This window comes from Canis lupus, chromosome 14 (genome assembly GCF_003254725.2).
Source record: "Canis lupus dingo isolate Sandy chromosome 14, ASM325472v2, whole genome shotgun sequence".
NCBI classification, from domain to species: domain Eukaryota; kingdom Metazoa; phylum Chordata; class Mammalia; order Carnivora; family Canidae; genus Canis; species Canis lupus.
In genome coordinates, this window is record NC_064256.1 from 52,337,364 (window position 1) to 52,359,243 (window position 21,880).

At 38.5% G+C, this 21,880-nt stretch overlaps 1 protein-coding gene across 3 annotated transcripts in view; it reads right to left on the bottom strand.

Annotated features, from left to right (window-relative positions):
• BMT2 (base methyltransferase of 25S rRNA 2 homolog) overlaps positions 1–21,105 on the bottom strand; it is a 92,883-nt gene extending 71,778 nt beyond the window's left edge. The window contains exons 1-3 of one of the 3 annotated variants that reach the window (XM_049093435.1): positions 20,807–20,947; positions 19,175–20,410; positions 5,365–5,506 (exon numbers count right to left, since the gene is read on the bottom strand). In XM_049093435.1, the coding sequence (XP_048949392.1) occupies positions 5,365–5,506; positions 19,175–19,202 (170 nt within the window). In that variant the 5' untranslated portion in view covers positions 19,203–20,410; positions 20,807–20,947. Of the gene's footprint in view, positions 1–5,364; positions 5,507–18,190; positions 19,146–19,174; positions 20,411–20,806 lie in introns of those variants that run through there. The other 2 variants (XM_025464685.3, XM_025464687.3) reach the window with 2 other exon arrangements.
• Positions 21,106–21,880: the final 775 nt, after the last annotated feature.

Consider the following 21,880-nt stretch of genomic DNA (forward strand, 5'->3'; position numbering starts at 1 on the left):
AGCTGATGATACAAAAGGTCTAAAGGAACTAAAGAAAGGCCTAGATGAGAAGAGATCACAGGCACTTTGTACATTTGTTGAGAAGGTACATGGGCAGCAAAAGATCAAGTCTTCCATAGTAGAGGTGTTTTGTTTGATTAAAGAGAAACCGGCAGAGCTTTCAGTGGTTGCTTAGAATGGTGTGACAGACTGGAATCTTTAAGAAACCCAAACGTAGAGATGCTCTCCTTGTTCCATTACTGCATCCCTCCTGCCTCCTGTAGGTCTTGATTTTGAAATATGAAAAAGGCAGTAGGGGCAGCACTAGAGGCTCAGAGTGGGACTAAAAAGCAGAGAAATTCTTTGCACTTTTCTAAGGTCCCAGAGTCTTGCTCGACTGTAATATACATAAAACAGGACTCACTCTCAAAGCAGTTGAAGCCAGAGGTGAAATCAAACTATGTAATCGAGTTTCAACTCAGCTTAACCCCTGATGGATCAAAGTGTCAGCCTCTCATCCTAGCAGCCTGCTGGGGTGGGGGGGGGAGGGGGGGTTGATTATGCCCTCTCTAGGGAAAACTAGTATTTATGCCAGTCTCTTCTAAACACAGTGCTAGTGTGTGTATACATCTTTTTTAAATTATCAGACATACAATGAAGCAAGAAAAAATTGATCAATAATCAAAAGAAAAAACAGCCAAAAGAAACAGATCTAGATAAAACATATATTGGAATAAACAGACAAGGACTTTAAAATAATTATTATAATTCTTTTTAATTCAGAAAAAGATTAACTCAATAGAACTTCAACAGAAAAATTAAATCTCTAAAGATGAGCCAAATAATTATTATACAAAAATTGAGAAAAATGATTATCTTGAAAATATCTCTTGGTAACTGTTAGAACAAAAAGCCAAGAAGAAAAATCAGTAAGGATATACAGATTCTTTGAACAGTACTATTAACCATCTTGAAACCAAGAACCACAAAATACAGAATGTGGGATATTTTACAGTTAAACTGACATTTCTCTAAAAACTCAATGTTATGGAAAACAAAAATGAGAACCTAAAGAAATGTAACCACCAAATGCTATGCATAAGTCCTGACTGGATTTAGAAAAAGAAATTACAAGGACATTTTGAGAACAATAAAAAAAAACCCTGAATTTTTGAACTAAATATTTTAGGAAATGGGAAAATTGCTGTTAATTATAATGTGTTGATGGTACTGTGGTTATGCAGAAGAATGTCCTTATTCTTAGGAGATGTGTGGGGATGAAATGTCATGTTATCTCCAATTTACTTGCAAATGGTTCAGGAAGCAATGTGTTTCTCTATGTGTACAAAGAGAAAAAGCAAATTCCTTTACTAAATATACAACTATACCTTTGTATTGTGTTTTGTTTCTAGTTTTTAGTGTTTCATACTATAAATCAAATTTTATTTTATTTTATTTTTTGAAGGAAAACATGTAGAATTCTTCAAGCTAAACAGCCAATAAAATCTTAGAAAAGTAATGTCAGGCAGGTTTATCTCACATACAAAATTCCTATAAAGTTTTTTTTTTTTTTTAAGTTTTAAGTATAACTGGAAAAAAATTTTGTCAAACCCTTTTTATTTTTATTTTTTTTAAGATTTTATTTATTGGGGATCCTTGGGTGGCTCGGTGGTTTAGTGCCTGCCTTTGGAGCTGAGCATCTGATCCTGGAGTCCTGGGATCGAGTCCCACGTCGGGCTCCCTGCATGGAGCCTGCTTCTCCCTCTGCCTGTGTCTCTGCCTCTCTCTCTCTCTCTCTCTCTCAGGGCGAGGGAAAAGCAGGCTCCATGCACGGAGCCCGACGTGGGACTGGATCCCCAGATTCCAGGATCACACCCTGGGCCAAAGGCAGGCGCTAAAGCTTAACCGCTGAGCCACCCAGGCTTTTCTGTCAAACCCTTTTTAAAGCCCACTTTAGCTTTCAAATTACCATTGCTTTCTTAGAATTATCAACAGAGAAAGGAATTATATAAAATACAAGTTAAAATTATAGATAAATCAAGTTTCAAAATTCAATATTGTTTTGAAGCCTTTTCCCTCAAGCTAGTTTTAAGTTTAAAGACATTATAAAACTCCTCATGGATTATTTCCCATAGTAAAATTAGTTTATGATATTTTGCCACTGTTCTTTTTTAGCAGTTTGACCTAAATTCTGATGAATGTTCCTTTTCAGCAGTTTGACCTAAAAATGACCTCTTTCAAAATGCATGTAGATATGTTAACTATTGATAAAATCCACAAATCTAAGAAAAAAGAAAGAAGAGTGAAGTGTGAAGTAGATTCATTATTCAAGGAAGGTACAAGCAAATGCTCCTACGAGAATGCTACCTATCAAAGTCCTTTTAAGAAAAAAAAGTCTGAGAGCTTGCTTGGTGTATTTGAATATTAATTTTATTTATTTATTTATTTTTAAGATTTTATTTATTTATTCATGAGAGACAGAGAGAGAGAGAGAGAGAGAGAGAGGTAGAGACACAGGCAGAGGGAGAAGCAGGCTCCATGCAGGGAGCCTGACCTGGGACTCGATCCTGGGTCGCCAGGATCACACCCGGGGCTACAGGTGGTGCCAAACCACTGCCCCACTGGGGCTGCCCTGAATATTAATTTTAAAGCAATACTGCTAAAAGCCAAGAATGATGGTCTTAAATAGCGATGGTGCTGATTTCCTGACTGGATTACATTATTACTCCATGTATAAGGCAAATATTTGGTTCAGTAGTAGATCTCATTTTGTGTTTCTTAGCTTGAGAGACAAAATGTACATTTTGTATAAGTCAGATTTATACAACCATTTCCTTTCCAGAACCAAACAAAAAACACCAAACATTTTAATTTTAAGCATTATATTTCCTACTATTCTGGCTTGTTCTCCAGCTCCACAATTCTTGGGGTACACAATTCATGGGTGATAAATACCACCTTTTCACTCTCCCTCCACCAACTCATATTTTCAACTCTGTACTTACATATCATTATAACCACAATACACACACCATCATTTCCCTCTTTCCTCAGGAGTCATTATACTTTGAGCATTAATCTTATGATACTAATGTTCTATCCACTTTCTCACTCGCCAAGAAAACTGTTTCCCTATAACTCTGTACATCAATTATTACATTAGCTTCTTAACTGGTTTCTTTACTTACACCCTCCCCTTCCTACAGCAATTAAGTCTTAAGAATTTTTGACACATTATAAAAAGTTAACAAAATCCTGCTAATCTTCTTAAAATATCCAATGACTCATTCACACAAAATAAAAGCCAATGTCTTTACAATGGTTTACAAGACCCTACACAATCTAGCCGTTCATTATCCTTTTTTTTTTTTTAAGATTTTATTTATTTATTCATGAGACACATAGAGAGAGAGGCAGAGGCACAGGCAGAGGGAGAAGCAGGCTCCCTTTGGGGAGCCTCATGCAGGACCTGGATCCCAGGATCCCAGGATTATGCCCTGAGCCAAAGGCAGACGCTCAATCACTGAGCAACCCAGGCGTCCCACTGTTCATTATTTTCTACTACTCTTCTTCCCCTCACGTTTTGCTCTAGCCACAATGGTCTCCTTACTGTTTCAGAAACATGCCAGCATAGTCCTACCTCAAAACCTTTGGACTTGTAAGGCTTGTTCTTTCACTTTTTTCATGTTTTTTGCACATCTCACTTCAGTGAGGCCTACCCTGTCTACCCTACTTAAAATAGTTTTATTTTTGCTTGCTTCATTTATCTCATGGCACCGACTATTATTGGATTTAGCATGTTATTTATGTATTGTTTCTTGCCTCTAAATTCTATCATGTAATAAACTATAAGAGAGCAAAGATTTTGTTCAGCTGATTATGGTACTCCCAGTGCCTATGATGTGACTAGTACACAGTAGACAATCATTAAAAATTATTTATTAAATGAATAAGTAAAATAACTAAATTAAATACAATCTTCCCCCTGGATTATTTGTTGAATGAGCGAAATATGCATTACCACATAGCTTTTAAATGAGATTAAAACAGAAATTTTAGATTAAAATAACTGCAATGAAATGTAAACCAGAAGTTATCATAAATTTATTGTCCACATAGAAAGCTAATACTTTGTTTTCTGGGAATTCATTATTATTATTATTTTATGTATTTACTTTTTAGAGAGAGAGGAAAAAAAGAGAGAGAGAGAGAAAAGAGAGATAAAGGGCAGAGGGAGAAAAGGAGAGAGAATCCTAAGCAGGTTCCATGTCCAGGGTAGAGCCCCCGGGGCCCTATCTCACAACCCTGAGATCATGACCTGAGCCAAAACCAAGAATCTAAGGGACTGAGCCACCCAACCACCCCTGGGAATTCATTTTTAAATTCAGTCAATATACATATCCATTCTTCTAATTTTACAACCTTGAGAGAACTGACCAGCAGTATTTCATTTTCTGATATTTTAAATATTAGAAATATACTATGAGAAAATAAACATTATCCAAAGTAAATTTAAGTGATGGAATGCTCTGAATTACACATCCAAAATTCAGGATTTTAACACCTTTAATGTTTTCAAATTTTAAATTATAAAGTATTCACTTTTATTTGAATCCAAATATGGATAATTATGAAAACAAATTTCTATACTATAACTTATTTATGAAGAGTCAAGTGTTAAAAATTCATATTTTAGGGACACCTGGGTGGCTCAGCAGTTGAGCATCAGCCTTCGGCTCCGAGTGTGATCCTGAGTCCTGCATTGGACTCCCAGAGAGAAGCCTGCTTCTCCCTCTGCCTATGTCTCTGCCTCTTTCTCTATGTCTCACAAATAAGTAAATAAAATCTTTTTAAAAATAAAAATAAATAAAAAATAAATACTCATATTTTAAATGTATTGGTGTTTAAGTATATGAAATGCATTTAAAGCTATACTTTTATTTTAATACTTTTAAAAAGTCGAAACAAAATTTAAAGTTAGGCCAAAGAAAAACATTTCAATTAAAAAGAAATGAATAGGGGATCCCTGAGTGGCTCAGCGTTTAGCACCTGCCTTTGGCCCAGGGCCTGATCCTGGAGTCCCAGGATGGAGTCCCGCATCAGGCTCCCTGCATGGAGCCTGCTTCTCCCTCTGCCTGTGTCTCTGCTTCTCTCTCTGTGTGTCTCTCATGAATAAATAAATAAAAATCTTTTTTTAAAAAAAAGGAATGAATAATATAAACCTAGGGAAAGTGAGTCAAGGGGGAAGAGTTATTTAACACACATTATCTGTTTTAAAACAGTTCTATTTTGGTACAGTGAATAATACAAAGAAAGCATTACTTGGATTTAAGAGTCTAAACAATACATTAGAAATAAAAAATATTAGTTCATAAAAATACTCACCTACAACACCATTCAATACGACCTTCGCCCTCACAAGTTTTTGCCCAATGGTTATCTGCCAAATTTTTCATTGCAACAGCGTATTCACAAAGTGTTTCCTCATCCTCACAATGTTCTCGCCAGATCTTATCAAAATCTCCCACTAAAAACAAGGGAAAAAAATGAATTAACTTCACTTAAAAATGTCTCAGGCTTTTAAAAGTTTTTTTCTGCATAATCTGAAATTACTTAAAAATGAGAAAAGCAAAATCATGAAACCAAATTTCATGAGGTTTAAATTTTGTAACTTTAAAACCTTCTTCATGCAAATGGATTATTTTAACTATGGCGATCTGATAAATAAATTTCACCATTTTAAACAGATGGATTTGTGAAGCTGAATGAAACTAATAAGCATAAATAGATATGAGTTATCAGTTTATCAACCAAAAACACACAGGTAGGGGACCATTATGCCTGGGCATAATGATTGAAAGAAAGCATTAATTATCTTGCTACCCTAGGGCAATGTGACCTTGAAGCACAGAGTAAAGTTACTTAAGCCTGCTTCTTGCCTGTTATTTTCTTGGATCTCTACATACTTAACAGTTTCCTATATTAAAAGGGGGTTGATAGGTGAGATGGAAACATAAATTAGCAAGCAATTTAAATATATTTACTCACTCTGATGTGCTCCTGATATACTGTACTTTAAAAAATTGTAATCCTAGGGTAAAAATGTTGCTAGAGAAATTACTTTGGAAGCCTCTCCAAAGTTTTAAGACTTTATAAAATGTTCCGAATAAAAGCTGAAAGCTGACTATATTATCTGGCCACCACCTTTTAAAAACATTAAATCAGTCACCATTTTTAATATGAAATCTGAAACAGCAATATGAGTTCTCATAAAGAATGGAATAAGAATGCTACAGTCAAATAAATGACATTAACATAATTTTAAGGGTAAGAGGATAAACAAAAATTATCAAGGTAGCTTCACTCAAAGTCCTTAGACATAAGATTTAGGTTTTCTTGCCTCATGTTCAAATGTAGGCAAGTTGTTTCGTGACAGAATAAACTTAAAGACATAAATAAAACAGCCAAATTTGAAGATGATAAAGTTATACTCAAATTCTCTCCCCAGGTAAAGATATTAAGATTCTAGTATTTAAGAGGTGTTTGTTTTTTTTTTAAACACAGAAAAAGAATTATAACAAGTTCAAATATATCAAGACTTACTCAAAATTTGAAAAATTTTATTATTATAAGCACAGAGTCCAACAAGGACTGAGTTGACTAGCCCTTTAGTTTGACTAAATTAAGAAACAATAATAAAGGTACATACATGCCCTCACACATATTGTTAAAATGAGTATATATCAAAGTCTCAACCTTGACCTGAATACCAGTTATAAACCCAAAGGGATGAAGGGTTCTCTTTGGGGGGTTTATATATTTACAAAACAATACTTTCATTAAGTAATAACAGAGCTCTCAATCTGTTATACAGTGGATTAGCAATAACTGTCCACTAAAGCAAGCAGGCAAACATATTTTCTAAATTCTCAAAAACTCCTTAGTTTTAGCAACATCTTTCAGATGTAGTTATTTAACAACTCTAAATAGAACGACAAGAAGTCTTTAAAAAAATATTTGATTAATAATACATTAATAAACCTATGATGGTTCCTAACACTGTTCGTGACCATATTCATCAGACTTGATATCAAATGGTTCATCAAGGTATAGCATCATTTTAAAGATGCTTTATTTATCGTTTATTAAGATGGATGTCTTCAATTCTGAAAGGCCTTTTGTTCAAACATGCAAGTTTCACTGTCCTATTAATATACATATTATAAATAAACATGTAAAATTACTACTTTGTTGGTAATAAGAATCACTCGAATAAAAAGTTGTATGGTCAAATAATTTGGTAAAAGCTATGTTTAACATATGTAAACAGATTTCCTTTCCGTAAGACTTTTTAGTTTAGATTCTACAGAAGATAAAACATAAGACAAAGACCTGGGTACAAGTGGTTTATCTGGGAAAGAATCTTAGGATACAGAAGTAGGGGAGTGGGGAGAATGAGCCAAGGTGGGGAAAAAATGATAATAGAAAGGTGCATTATTGAGTTTAGCACTATGAGCAAGAGCATATGAATGCCTCTGGAATTGTGTACCTAAAAGACAGGAGGCTGGGACATTTTATGCATCAGCTATGAGCCCAATTAACTGAGAGTTGCTGAGAACTGTTGAGAACCTGTACTTCTAGTTTGCACTTAGACAATGAATAAGGGGAACATCCCTAGCAGGCTCCAGCAGTGTTGAAGAAAGGCAGAGAGCAGGAAAGAAAGCAGTACTCATCTGAAGTGCAACTTTGTTAGGTCTGCATACCTCTGAGCTCACACTGTCCACAGCAGCAAAGACCAAAGTTAAGTTCTGTGGGGCACCAAAAGCATCTAATACAACTCTATGTCACTGTATTCTGTGAAATTCAATCTATTCTATAATTATTTTATCAGCTATGAGATGCAAAGACAACTGCATATACACAGAAACCTACTGCCCTTCAGCTTTTAAGACCTCTAGTATTTCACATTCAATAAATTTTTTTATGCATACTATCAATTTCTTGTAGATTTGAAGCTTACTATCTGCTCCACTGAAGTTTTGAGGAAGGATTCAAATTTTGTCCGTAAGCCTATTCAACTCAAATGGTTTGAAGAAAACTTCCAACTTAATGTCCTCACTCACATTTAAGTCTCCAAACTCTCTCCAAGTATGCTGATACTGAAATTGATGTGTGATTAGTAACGTGTAGTACACTTATATATAATCGGACTAAACAATATGATTGTATATATTTTTCATTCTTTCAATGGATTTGCCGGGGGAAAAAAAAAAACTCTATGTCAAATGCTACCCAAAATAACAAAGTTAATGAGCTAGCACAGGCAATCAAAGAAAGGGAAGAAGATATGTAATAAAATGTGGATGCTCTAATGAACATGCTATGTTCCCCATGTCTATGTAAGGCATCGTGGACCCAGAACATTTAAATTATATACAAGAATGTATCAAACCCTGTCTGCTAAGAATACCCTATGTTAAATGGTAGTTACAAAGTTGAACAAAAAACATAGTTAACCTCCAGTTATGAGAAAATTCCACTTTTCATAACACTCTTGAAAGCTTATTATTTTTTAAACAAAGTTATTAAACAAAAATAGAATGGGAAAATTCAGATTTTTTTCCCCATAACAGTACGTTATTTGTTTTAACAGTATTCAAAATAATGGTATTTATCACATAAGTAAAATATTTTCTTTTTTAAAGGGATTTTATTTATTTATTCATGAAAGACACAGAAAAAGGCAGAGACTTAGGCAGAGGGAGAAGCAGGCTCCAGGCAGGGAGCCTGATGTGGGACTCGATCCTGAGACCGCGGATCACGCCCTGAGCCAGGGGCAGGTGCTCAACTGCTGAGCCATCCAGGCGTCCCAAGCAAAATATTTTCAAAATAATTTTTATGATTTGGTTCTAAATGCCAAAACCAGTTAAGGTTGACCAGTGCCCAGTGTATATATATAACCAAAAACTTCTGCTAACTTGGTCAAAATGCATACACAAAAAATGCTAAAACTTGATTCTAGGACAGCCCCGGTGGCTCAGCGGTTTGGCGCCTGCCTTCAGCCCAGGGTGGGATCCTGGAGACCCAGGATCGAGTCCCGTGTCAGGCTCCCTGCATGGAGTCTGCTTCTCCCTCTGCCTGTGTCTCTGCCTCTCTCTATTGTCTCTCGTGCATAAATAAATAAAATCTTAAAAAAAAAACCTTGATTCTAATAATTTTACTTATCATTTAGTAATCAAGTCAACTAACATTTAAAAGATTGTCTTATTTAAAATAATACTTTTTCATTACCAAACAGCAAATCAGGAACTAAGAACTTCCTGAGGTCCACATCAAAGATCTAAGTCAACAGAACCAGAAATCCTTAAGTATTCAAGCTCAATCAATCAGAGCTCTCAATAAATTAGTAATTATTCCTATAATGATTTTACAAGGACTCAAAATCATTGTGATTTATATCTATTTTCTTACTTCTTACAGACAGCCTCTAGAAGCATGATTGTATCTTTAAAAAAAGAGAGAAAGAAACAAAGAGGAGGAAGAGAGAGAAGGAAAGGTCAGTCTCCAATAAATATATACATTTCATTTTGCCCAAAAACAGAGAATTAAAAAATTACTTTTAAAAAGCACAGTTGAAAATATATATGCCCTCTAGCCTAACTTCAAATTAATAGTTAATGAACATTTCATGATCAAACTAAAATAATATAGAGAAGAAATAAGCAATCATTTGTTCAAATACAGTTTTAAAGAGGAACTTAAAGCTCTGCTTAGCCTAAAAGATAAAGTCATCAATTTGCCATTTAAGATTCTAGAACAAAGTTCACATTAACATGCTCTCTATTTATTATATGCATCTTATATTTAAATTTTTAAAACACTAATTAAAAACTAATTAATAATTTAAAACACAACTGATACCAATTTACATTGTCAAACCAAGTTCAATAACAGAAATCAATGAACCAAGTTATTTTAAAGATTGGTCCTAATATCAAGACAACATCATAATTATTGACTAAATTCACCTCCACAAATATTATATATTACAACTAAAAGAAAAAAAAAATATGGGCGTGACCCTGGGGTCCATGGATTGAGTCCTGCATCAGGCTCCCTGTGGGGAGCCTGCTTCTTCCTCTGCCTATGTCTCTGCCTCTCTGTGTCTCTCATGAATAAATAAATAAAATCATAAAAAAAAGAACTACTACTTCCTATGAAAATACAGTAACAACTAAGAAAAAATTAATAGTGCATTAATTCATTAATTCAAAAGACAATTCCATGGAATCTAAAACCAAAACCAAAACCCAAACACAAGCTCATAGATACAGAAAGCAGATTCATGGTTGCTAGAAGTATGGGGTGGGGTATGGGAGAAATGGGTGAAGGGGGTCAAAAGATACAAATTTCCAGTTATAAAGTCATGAGGATGTAAGAAAAAAAGTTCCATTTTTAATAATTTTGTGATTAGTTTAAGATATTACTTTGAGTACAATTGTCTTTGTAACAACCAAGTATAATGGAGTTAAGGAGTTATTCATTTTTGCTTTTACTAAATAACCTCAAGAACAGGTCTACACTCAAGTGGAAGTTGATATGGAATCCATGAAGTTGATACTATTCTTCCTTTTTGAATTAACCTCTCTCCTGCCATTTCTTATAAGCAAATTTCTTTCCTTCAAGCTAAAACTGAATTCACATATTCAAAAGAATTTATCTACTTCTTACTTGATAATCTTCTAATTCCCTACTATATGCATCTGCAATCCTTACATTGTCACTTATTTATATATATTGTCATATTATTATGTCACTATTATATATATTGTCATCTTATTACCATATAATGGTAATTTTCCCATTAGAAAATATAAATTGAAAGGCAAAGACTATTTTGATTTATAACTTGTATAAGCTATAGGAATTAGTCATGATGCCCCATTAATGGGGGAGAAAGTGTTTAAATTTTTGCCATGCTCAAAAAAGACCAGGAACATCAAAATTACAAATTAAATTAGGTGCCAGAGTAAAATTCAAATTATAGTTGACAACTATCAATGGATAATAGTGATGAAAAAGAAGTAAAATTTGAATACTTCAAAATAGTGTTCTCAAAATTATACTAGAAGCTTAGAAAAACAATAGATCCAATGTTAATTTTCTGGAAAGTTTCTGCTATTTTATACTGATGTATGTATTTTACTTTGTTACTGTCAAAAGAAAAACTTGCAACTGGAAGTGCAGTCATATCCATTAAGTTCTTTGATAACAGTACATATACCTAAGTAAAAATTTGAAAAAAACAAAACAAAATTCAAATGGCATTTTCTACTGAAAGAGAAAAAAACCCAATAGTACTTCTATCTTTTAGGAAAAGCTATAGACTTAAGGATAAATTATTGGTAACAATACTAAATAGGTGAGCTACTTTATGTGGGGGAAAAAAAGATAGATGATGCTAAAGTGCATGCACTTTTACATGCCAGGACCATTTGATGTTTACAAGTATGTCAGAAATAATAGGGGCAGCCCCGGTGGCCCAGTGGTTTAGTGCCTGCCTTTGGCCCAGGGTGTGATCCTGAGGCCTCAGGATCGAGTCCCACATCAGGCTCCCTGCATGGAGCCTGCTTCTCTCTCTGCCTCTCTCTCTCTCTCTCTCTCTTCCCCCTCCACCCCATGTCTCTCATGAATAAATAAATAAAATCTTTAAAAAATAAAGAAAGAAATAATAATATTTTCTCTTTCACTCTAAAAAGAAATAAAGCATAGAAGATAAGAAATTTTGTTAAATGTAAATCGGAGGCTAATTTAAGGTAAGAATAGTAGGTCATTATTCTTAGTGGTTTACTCCTGTGAGCCATAATACCAAAGATTAACCCTGAACTATTTGGTTCTTACATGGTATAATACAAAAGAAATCACATGATTCCATATACACAAAACTCTAAAAAAAGAAGACAAACTTAGAGAAGAGCTCAGTGGACATGAAGAGAGGGAGAGAGAGACACACACACACACACACACACACACACACACACACCGAACTACAAAGGACCTTGAGAAAATTTGGGAAACAAGAGAAATGTTCTGTACCTTGAATGTAGTAATGCTTCATGGGTGTATACATTTGTCAAAACCCACTGAATTATACACTTTAAATAGGTTCAGTTTATTGTACATAAATTGTACCTCAATAAATTTCACTTAAAAAATTATGTGCCATGAGTACAATAAAAGTTACAAAATTTTAAAAAACTGTATTTCATTAAATTTGAGGGTCATCAACTTCTCTAATAAAAACCAATTTGCTTTGAGTATCACAAACAAATCCTGAACTGGTAGAAATTCAGAACTAAAAATTTAATTTTTACTTAGGAATATTACCAAATATGGACAGTAAGATACATTACTATAGATGACCAGGTTACCAAATTCACATTCCAAGAACCTTTAAAGATCATTTCCTCTAATATGAGGTAAAGAGATAAACCCATGACCAAGTGGAAACAAGTTCAACAGCCATTTTATGGCATTAAAACAAGGTGTTCAAGACCAGACTGTCTCACAAATATGGTTAAACCAGCCTTCTCAGAATTCCTGAGCACTCAATATAGTGACACACCTAAAGGGGAAAATAAAAACATCCAAGGTGTATGGAGTCAAAGCAGCTCCTGAGATTCAAACACAGGAACACCTGAAAACCTGCATCTTAGATCCAACATGCCATGAATAGAGATTTCCCTGAAGAGGGGAAAAACAACAATATTGCAATGTACTAAGGTCAGACCTTTCTTATAAAAACAGAAATACAAGAAGCAAAGGTGGGGCGGGGGGGGGGGACAAAAAACTGTTACAGCCATTCCAATACTGAAGAAGACAGAAACTACAGAGCAGTCTAGGTAGAAATTCTAGGAACCAATCTTCAACATCATTGCCCTTAAATACACCCAGGTAATTTAGCTAATGATACCTCTATTATTTCTCAAACCATGTATTTAACAAGTTTAATGCTTCCTATGTTGCAAATACTATTTTAAATACTTCACAAATATTAACACCTTTAATTTTATTTATTTTTTTTTCACCTTTAATTTTAATACCAACCCGAGGAGGCAGATATTTTACTGAATGGATAAGGAAACTGAAGTACAGAGAGATTAAGTAAACTTCTCAAGGGTACACATCAAACCTAGCAGTCAAGTGCCAAAGTCCATGCTTCTACCCTCCATACTACCCTGCCTCTCTTTACAAGTTTTTAATTTATGAACTTTCACAGATATGAACAAAGCTTTGCATCAGAGCAAAGTACACTGACTCTACTTGCCACAAACAAATGGTCTTTTGTCAGTCAAATGCAGTTATTTAGTCTCTGCAACTGCATTAATTGTTAGATTTCTGGCAATGGTTTCAACTCTGGCTGCACACTGGAATTACCCAGAAGTTTCATTTAACTGATCAAAAGTGGGAACTGGTTATTTATTTTAATGCTCCCCAGATGAAGCCACTGTGCAACAATGACTCAAAACCACAGGTCTACTGTATGATTGTAAACTCAAATGCCTATTGAAATAATTTACACATCAGTGAGGCTTGGGGCAACCTGAAGAGTCAAATTTAATTAAAAAACAAAAAGCTGCATGGATGAAATTCAGCACTTACAAACAAAATTTAGCCCATAGTAATCTTGTGTTTGTAGCACTCTCTTTTTATAAACATATTTATGATAAAAATAGTTAATTCAAAATGTGAAACTCTTTGAATATATCCTATACATGAGATGGAAAGAATTAAGAAAAGGAAGAATCAACAGTGTCAACAACTGTTAATTCCTTATGAAACAACTTTACTGATATGTGTACAATCAGAGAGATCACTCAGTATAAACAAAGGACTTATGAACAACCTTCTGAGAATTCATTTTTGTGGGATATCCAACAGAGCAATTTCTGTATAAATGAGAAAATGGGATACTCAGATGCCCCTCTAAAGGCATGGTGACTAGCCATGTATTCTAAAATAACCCTTACAACGGGCATCAATATACCTACACTTAAAGCACAATAAATTAGTACAGTTTATATCAGTGGTTCTCAGATGTTTGGCTTTGCAACTAGTACAAATTTCACCCCCAAAATTCAGGAGATTGATATTGAAGCTGTAAAATTTTTATCTGCAAAGTTAAAGGATATAAATATAATACACACACAATATTATGATCTTCTAATACCAACACACACAGACACACAATACAATATCCTTATTAGTTCTCATCTTTCTATGGACAAAACTTTATTATTATTTTTTAATCATTGTCTAATACTGGTATATAGGAACAAATGGTAGGGAAAGAGTAGCAGATAAGAAAGAAAGAAAATGAATTCACGGTATACAGTAAAATAAGGCAAGTTAATCCAACATGTATTAAATGTTAAGGACAAGGCATTTTACAATATCTATATTCTCCACTATTTACAGTTTTACTTATAGAAAAACAGTATGATGTTTATATAAATAATTTGAACAACTTTTAAAAGAATAAAATTAATCTACTAAATTTAAGAAGAGGTGACCATAAATGCTTTACAAAAAATTGTATCCAAAATTTACAGTTTAAGAATATGAATGAATATAAAAAGATTAAACTCAACTATCTGGAAGTATCTGTGTTAGCTTCTTTCTTTTCGTGTGTGTCTTTATTTACACGGCATGGTCCTATATACTTGGGATACAAAAACAAAAAGCAGTGTGTCCTACTCAAAGAAATATATTTAGTGGGAAAGACTGGTAAATGAACTGGTTAGTGACAAATATAATAAAGGCTGGCACAACTGTGTAGGAGCATAAGGTAGAAAGAGGAGCACTTATGCAAAATTGGACACAACTGGTGTCTTCCAAGGATATGTACTCAGTTACAATGTATAACTCATTCCTTCATTGGGCAGTTCATTCATCCTGGAACTTCAACTTCCACAGACAGGGCTTCCAATCCGACACTTCCAAAGGATGTATTCCAAACGAAACCATTACACTATCCCTAAGACAATCCAACCTGTTTACTCTGTTCTCCTTGCCCCCATCCCAACATACACACATTTCCAAAACGGATAAAAAATGGGCACTTTTATTTTTTCCCAGACAGAAAACCTTGACACCATCTCTGACTCTTCCCCTTTACTCACTGAAACAACACACTCTCACCTTCAAAACTTTGATACATCTTTCTCTATTTTCATGATCACTGTTGTTATTTATGCTATTATTACCTCTACATCAGATCGGTAGAAGAGTCTTCTAGTTGGATCTCCTTTCTTCCAGGTTCCTTCCTACTCTAACCTATAGTACTTTATTTAGCTCAGAGTTCTTTAACTCCTCTGCCCATCATAAACCTATATAGACATCTGTATTATTTGAGGTAAGAAGTTCCACAGATGATACTAATGTGGAATCAAGGCTAAGATTCACTGCATTTGTTATTGTTTCTTCCCCCCACAAAACAATCAAAAGGAACTACTTAATTTTCAGTGTACCTTTTGAAATGTAAAAACAAAACAAAACCCTAAAAAGATACCTTACTACAAAGATAGCTAAAAATAAAAAAAATCAAACATAAACTCTCACTGAAATGACTGCTTAGTAGTCAATGTTCTCTTTTTGTGTTGCTAATTATTAAACTCTTCATTTTTTCTACCTACTTGAATGGCAATTTCAACTCTCCTTGTGCAAAGTTAACAAGCCTTTCCGTGAACAGTCTTCACTTTACTTACTTTGCTGACTGAACAAAGATTCTATCACAAAGAAACACTTTCTGATTCTATATTAGAATGAGCGTGACTTAACACAGAAGGAGAAAAAGTAGGAAATCTCCATGAAAAAGTCTGTTATCCTAGTTTTTTTTTTTTTTTTTAATTTTTATTTATTTATGATAGTCACAGAGAGAGAGAGGTGCAGAGACACAGGCAGAGGGAGAAGCAGGCTCCATGCACCGGGAGCCCGACGTGGGATTCAATCCCGGGTCTCCAGGATCGCGCCCTGGGCCAAAGGCAGGCGCCAAACCGCTGCGCCACCCAGGGATCCCTGTTATCCTAGTTTTAAAAACAATTTCAAGACTTTGTTTCAGGAAAAACACGAACATTATATTCATTCTTCCATTTTTAGACCTTTTGTTGTTAGTTTAAAATTATTTCTAATTCAAGAGTTTTTCCCTCCCTGCCAATTCTCTTGTTTGAGGTGTTAAAGAACAATCACAAATGTATTTTTCAGCCTATCCTAAACTGTTATTCTAGCTCACCCTTTGTCTCAAACTATAAAGAATTTGAGTAATCAATAAGAATTAAACATCTCAACTAGACTACTCAGTTGTTGCCTTTTATTATGCTGCTCACAACTATTTATCTTCAAAACACAATTTTTTCTGGACTTAGTCTACAGAACCAACCAATCCTGTGTTCTTTCCTGCTTCAGTATCAGTAATGTGTCTTAATTACTTTTATAATATCATCATTGCTACAACTAACATTGATTTTAATATAGGAAACTATAATAAAAATCACCCATAATACCATAACCTTGAGACTATCACTGTTAACAGGTTATTATGTATTTTTACTTTTTTCTGATTCACTTATAAGTTGCATGGGTTTGCATGACAAACTGTTTTAAACTTGTTTTGGCATATAGAATAAGTAAATTCAGAGTGAATAAACTAATAAAATTTGCTAAAGACATTTGCAGATGGGTTAAAAAAATCAAAACTAAATGGAAAGAAATCACACTTTTATTTCTAACAACTGCAGCCTTTACATTTTCTCGGTATTTTTACATGAATATGTTTGGAAAAAGAGATGCCAAGCATAATAATAATCACTATAGGAACAGGATTATGTGACTAGGGTTATGGGAAAAAAACAAAGACAACTGAAAATACACATGGCTCTACTTCAGTTCTCAATTAGATATGTACTCATCAGGCAGATATGACTAAACAATGAAGTCCCTGTTTGGAACACAAAACTAGCTGTTTCTCATTAAAAAGCTGTCTACAACTCATGATACATTTAAAATATTTCTGGTTTACATGGAGGGGTTATTTTTAAAATTCTGTATAGCAAAGACAAAAGACACCTATATCTGCAAGCTTGTTTCCATTTATAGAAACTCAATCTAAAAGACAGTTCCTTAGCTACAAATGCTGACACCACAAACACCTCTTCTCACCACTGCCAGACATTTCCCTACCATTTCCTCTTGGTAACTATTTAAGATATCAGCACAGCTTAGAACACTGATCATCGTATCTCCAATTCTCACTTTACACAAATAGTCTAAGTGGTGACAGAGGACAGGCAGTAAATGGGAGCAGAGAGGGGAAAAAAGTAATAAGAGTGCACTAAATCCACCTGCAGTCTTTATCATCCTATCTACCCCCCGCCCCGCCCCAAACCCAAGCCTTCTAATCCCTGTCAACAAGCTTAGTTGGGACAAATGAATTGGGAAGAATGGAAAGAAATCTTTTTCTACCACAGTAGGAAAATCTCACTTTCATTGTTATTCCTGCTTCATTTTCAATTCCAGTACAGATATAAGGAAGGGAGAACTACATTATCGACCCCATACTGTTTATCCAGTGCTCAGTCCTGTCCTTACGATCTGGTGAATGTTTTACCTCCTTCTTCATTCTACCTCAACTTCCTTCTTTTCCTGCCATCTCTCCCAAAAAAAAACCCATACCTCATGTAGTCTCTACTCAGCTAATCCTACCTCTCAACGGATTCCTCCAGTCTTACCAATTTACATCTTTTTACCTAACACACATTCTAGAGCTACTTCCTGCCTCCCATTTTCCCTCCTATTCTACCAACATGTGGAGTCACCATTAGGTGTGCAACTGGGGAAGAAAAAACTATTATTCCCGTAAAGTATGTACACCGCTAATGATCAACTATCCAAGTTTCAAGCAACTTGTTTTAATATTTTTGAGATTTGACACACTGATGTGTAAAAGGAAGGAACTAGTTTAAATCACCATTGCAGGGCAGCCCCGGTGGCCGCAGCGGTTTAGCGCCGCCTGCAGCCGGGGGTGTGATCCCGGAGACCCAGGATCGAGTCCTACCTCAGGCTGCCTGCATGGAGCCTGCTTCTCCCTCTGCCTGTGTCTCTGCCTCTCTCTCTCCCTGGATAAATAAATTAATCTTAAAAAGAAAAAAATCACCATTCCAAAACTGGCTGATAAATTTCCAGGCTCCAGTGAAAAGGATTCTGAAACTTGCATCCGAGGTGGAAGACAGGAATTTTTTAAATGGCACCCCAGGTGAGTGATAAATGCTATACAGTTCCTTCTAATCTAACATTCCAAGATTCTAAACTGGAATTCTCACCGCATTTTCTGGTAGGAATATTGTTACAAAAGGTGTGTAGTTTCCATCATTGTTGGTATTACAATTACTGACCAAACAGGCTTCTGTAACCTGATCTAGCACCTAAGCACCATGTATATTATTATTTTATAACCACAGGTGACTTGCAAATGAACTTATAAATTATATGTTTGTAGATTGTGGACCACCAGTATTATAACAATACTAAAACTTCAAAGGAAAACACTTTTTCCTTTGAGGAAAAATTATTTCCTTGGGATTATGTGCATAGTTAGACTTTTCTACAGTTGGCCTTTTCACAGATTTGTACCCAGTCACACCTAAGATTTCCCATACATGTCAGAAATAAAAGTAGGAAGGGCATACTCTTTGGATCTCTTACTTTGCTGGTTCACTGAAGGGGCTTTGTGTATCAGTGGAATAAAGCCTAGAGAAATCTAGATCATTGATGGAATTCAGGGCATTAAAATGCCTGAAGAACAGTCTCACTCAAATGGTTACAGACTGCTGGGACTTCACCTTCCCAGAAGCACACTGGATCATTTATGAACCACATATATCTATTCTAGCTCTGGTAACTTCCAACTACCCATTCTCATTATAAACAAAAGTTGCCTTGGTTAATATTCAAGTTTAAAGACCTGTTTCAACATGTGGGAACTAATCAAGTATAAACAGCATTCGAAGACATGATGACACATTATTAGCGGTTGGTTTAGGTGCAACTTATTCATTTCTGAATCAATAATGATATTGTTATAAGAAGGTAAAAATGGAAATATGGGCTAGTCAGTTTCTTTTTCTTTAAAAAGACATACTTGCTTTTAGAGTCGTACAAAACAACATGATAAACTTAAGGAAATCGTGTCCATTTATTCCTTCATTTCTCCAGTGGATTCCTCCAATCTACAGTGAATGCCATTATGTAAGCGTATTCTCTGAATATCAGGAATGATGCAATGGTTGCCATGACAACTACTCATTTTATTGAATAAATTGTGTGTGTGTGGGGGGGGTTAGAGCATTCTTTTTTAAAAAAACAAATTCTAACATCGTACCTACGCCTCACAAGTCTCTATTGTTACCTACTAAACAATAACGGCAGGCCACGTTTGAGGAGGACTAGTTAAGCAGCTACGTAGATCCGAAAGCTAAGCTGGAGTTGCCAAGGGAGGGAAACTTTGAATTCAAGTTCGAAAAAATGAAACACATCAGCCGCACTCACGGGAACAAAAGACGCTTCTTTTTAATCTTCTAGAATAATTGAAAAAGTGTCGTGTAAAGCGAAAGTAACATGCAGTTGCACGGCGCTGTCACAATTTTGCTTCTAACCCCGAATTTAACGAGGTATAAAGCTAACACTAGAAGGCTGCCGTCTTTTCGGTGTGCGATTAAGTTAAAGTGAGAGCAAGCGGGAGGTGACCTCCCCCGCCGCCCGCCCCCCCCCTCCCCCCCGTTTTGATGCACGGAAGAAATCTCTCCCGAGCGTGTGGGGAAAAACAACAACAACAACAACAACAACAGCAAAAACAAAACAAAAAACTGGTCATTTTCATGTGGTCAGTGCAGTCTTCTGCAACAGCTCCGTCGAGAAGCCTGGTATTTAAAAACACCACGGATAACCGCAGATCCAACTAGCAACGCTCCCGGGGCGGCAGCCGCAGAGGCTACTTAAGATCTTCCACAGGAGAAGGTTCCCGGCGTCGGCATCTGCGTCCTCCGGAGGAGCCGCCCACTCGGAGCTATCAGGGGGATTTCGAGAGCCTGCCCCCCAGCTCTGCCCCGGCGAGGCGCGCGCGGAGGTCCGGCTGGAGGCGGGGCGGGCGGCGGCGCCCCTCCCCCTTTAGCGAGGTGCAGTCCGGTCGGCGCGGCGGCCCGCCGACTCCGCAGCCCGGCCTCCGAGGGCTCAGTCGCGGGCGGCACGTCACTCGGGCTGGTCGAGCGCGAGGCGGCGAGCGGCAACTCAGGCTTCCTCCGCGTCTGGCGCTCCCCAACGGGTTCTACCTGCCTCCGCCGTTTACCTTCGCCTCCCCGGCGACCGGCGGCCCCCGCCTCTGCGGGGAGGGCGCGTGTGCGCGCGCGCGCGTGTGAGTGTGTGAGCGAGCGTGTGTGTGTGTGTGTGTGTGTGTGTGTGTGTGTGTGGTGACAACACGCCCGGCCCCCCGACGGGGCCCAGGGGACTGACCGGGAGGGGCGGGGACTCCGTCCCTCGGCGGCCCCGGAACTCTCCGGGAGGGCCCTCCGCGACCAGGGGGCGGGCGGAGCGCGCCCGACGCCGACCGAGGGCTGGACCGAGGAGGGGGCGTCCGGGCCCGGAGGAGCGGCACTGGCAGGGGCTGACGTGCAGCTCCTTCAGGTTGTAATGGTGGCCCCTTGGGGGAGGGGAGAGGTGACAGGGGGCTGGGGGCGACGACGCCTCCCCTCCCCCCTCGCTCGAGCTCGCTGTTTACCTTCCCGGTACTTCTTGCGGAGCCGCCGGTGGACGCTCTTCACCACCCCGGAGAGCTTCTCCTGCTCCAGCTTCCGCTCCTGCTCCCGAGGCGGCGGGGTGCTCGGGGGCCCAGCCCCAGGCCTGCGAGCACCGCCTCGGCCGCCGGCCTCCGGCTCCATGTCGCCGCCGCCGCCGCCGCCGCCCCTCGGGCCCCCGCAGACGCCTGCCTGACGGAGGAGGTGGGGAAGGAGGAGGCAGCAGCAGCGGAGGCAGCAGCCGGGGGAGGCCCGGGGAGCCGAAGCGTCGGCCTCGGAGGTGGCCCCTCGCCCAGGCGCCCGAGCCGATTGGCGGACGCTGGAGGGCTGGGCGGAAACGGAAAGGGCTGAGGGCCAATGGACGGGGAGCGCCGGCGGTGCACCCGGGTGTTTGGGCCGGCGAGCAGCTGGAGGGGGCGGGGCTTGCGGGCCCGGGGAGCGCGGCGGGGGGAGCGCGGGGCCCGGACGCTCCCGTCTGTCTGCTCCCCGCCCCGCGCCCCGCTCCCCGCTCCCCGCTCCCCGCTCCCCGCTCCCGGCTCCCGGCTCGGTGCGCAGGCGCCGAGAGCCCCCCGCGCTTGCGCCGCGGAGTTTGCTCAGTCGGGGCTCGCGGCTCCTGCCCACCCGCCCGCCTGGCGTCTCCCGGCCGTGCGGTCCGCAGAGACATCAGCGTCCTAGCGCGGAGCGGCTCGGAGCCTGCGCCCCGAGCGCCGCCGAACTTTGTCACGTAGAGGTTCTCTGCGGCTGCGCAGCGCGGGGGAGCGCTTTGGAGCGGAGTCGACAGCACCGACGGGAGTTTTACGCTCCGAGGGACCCGAGCGGAGATGCTCTCGTTGGCGCCCAGGAGAGGTCGGCCTGCGGAGCGTGGACTTCGTGCACGGGCTGCTCGGGCTGCACGGGATGCACGGGCTGCTCGGGCTGCACGGGCTGCACGGGCTGCTCGGGATGCACGGGATGCACGGGATGCACGGGGCGGCAGTGCCTGCAGCGCCAGAGCTGCGCAGAGGACCCAGGAAGTGGGGAAAGCCGAGGGCCACGGAAGGAGGTGACGGCGGAGGGTC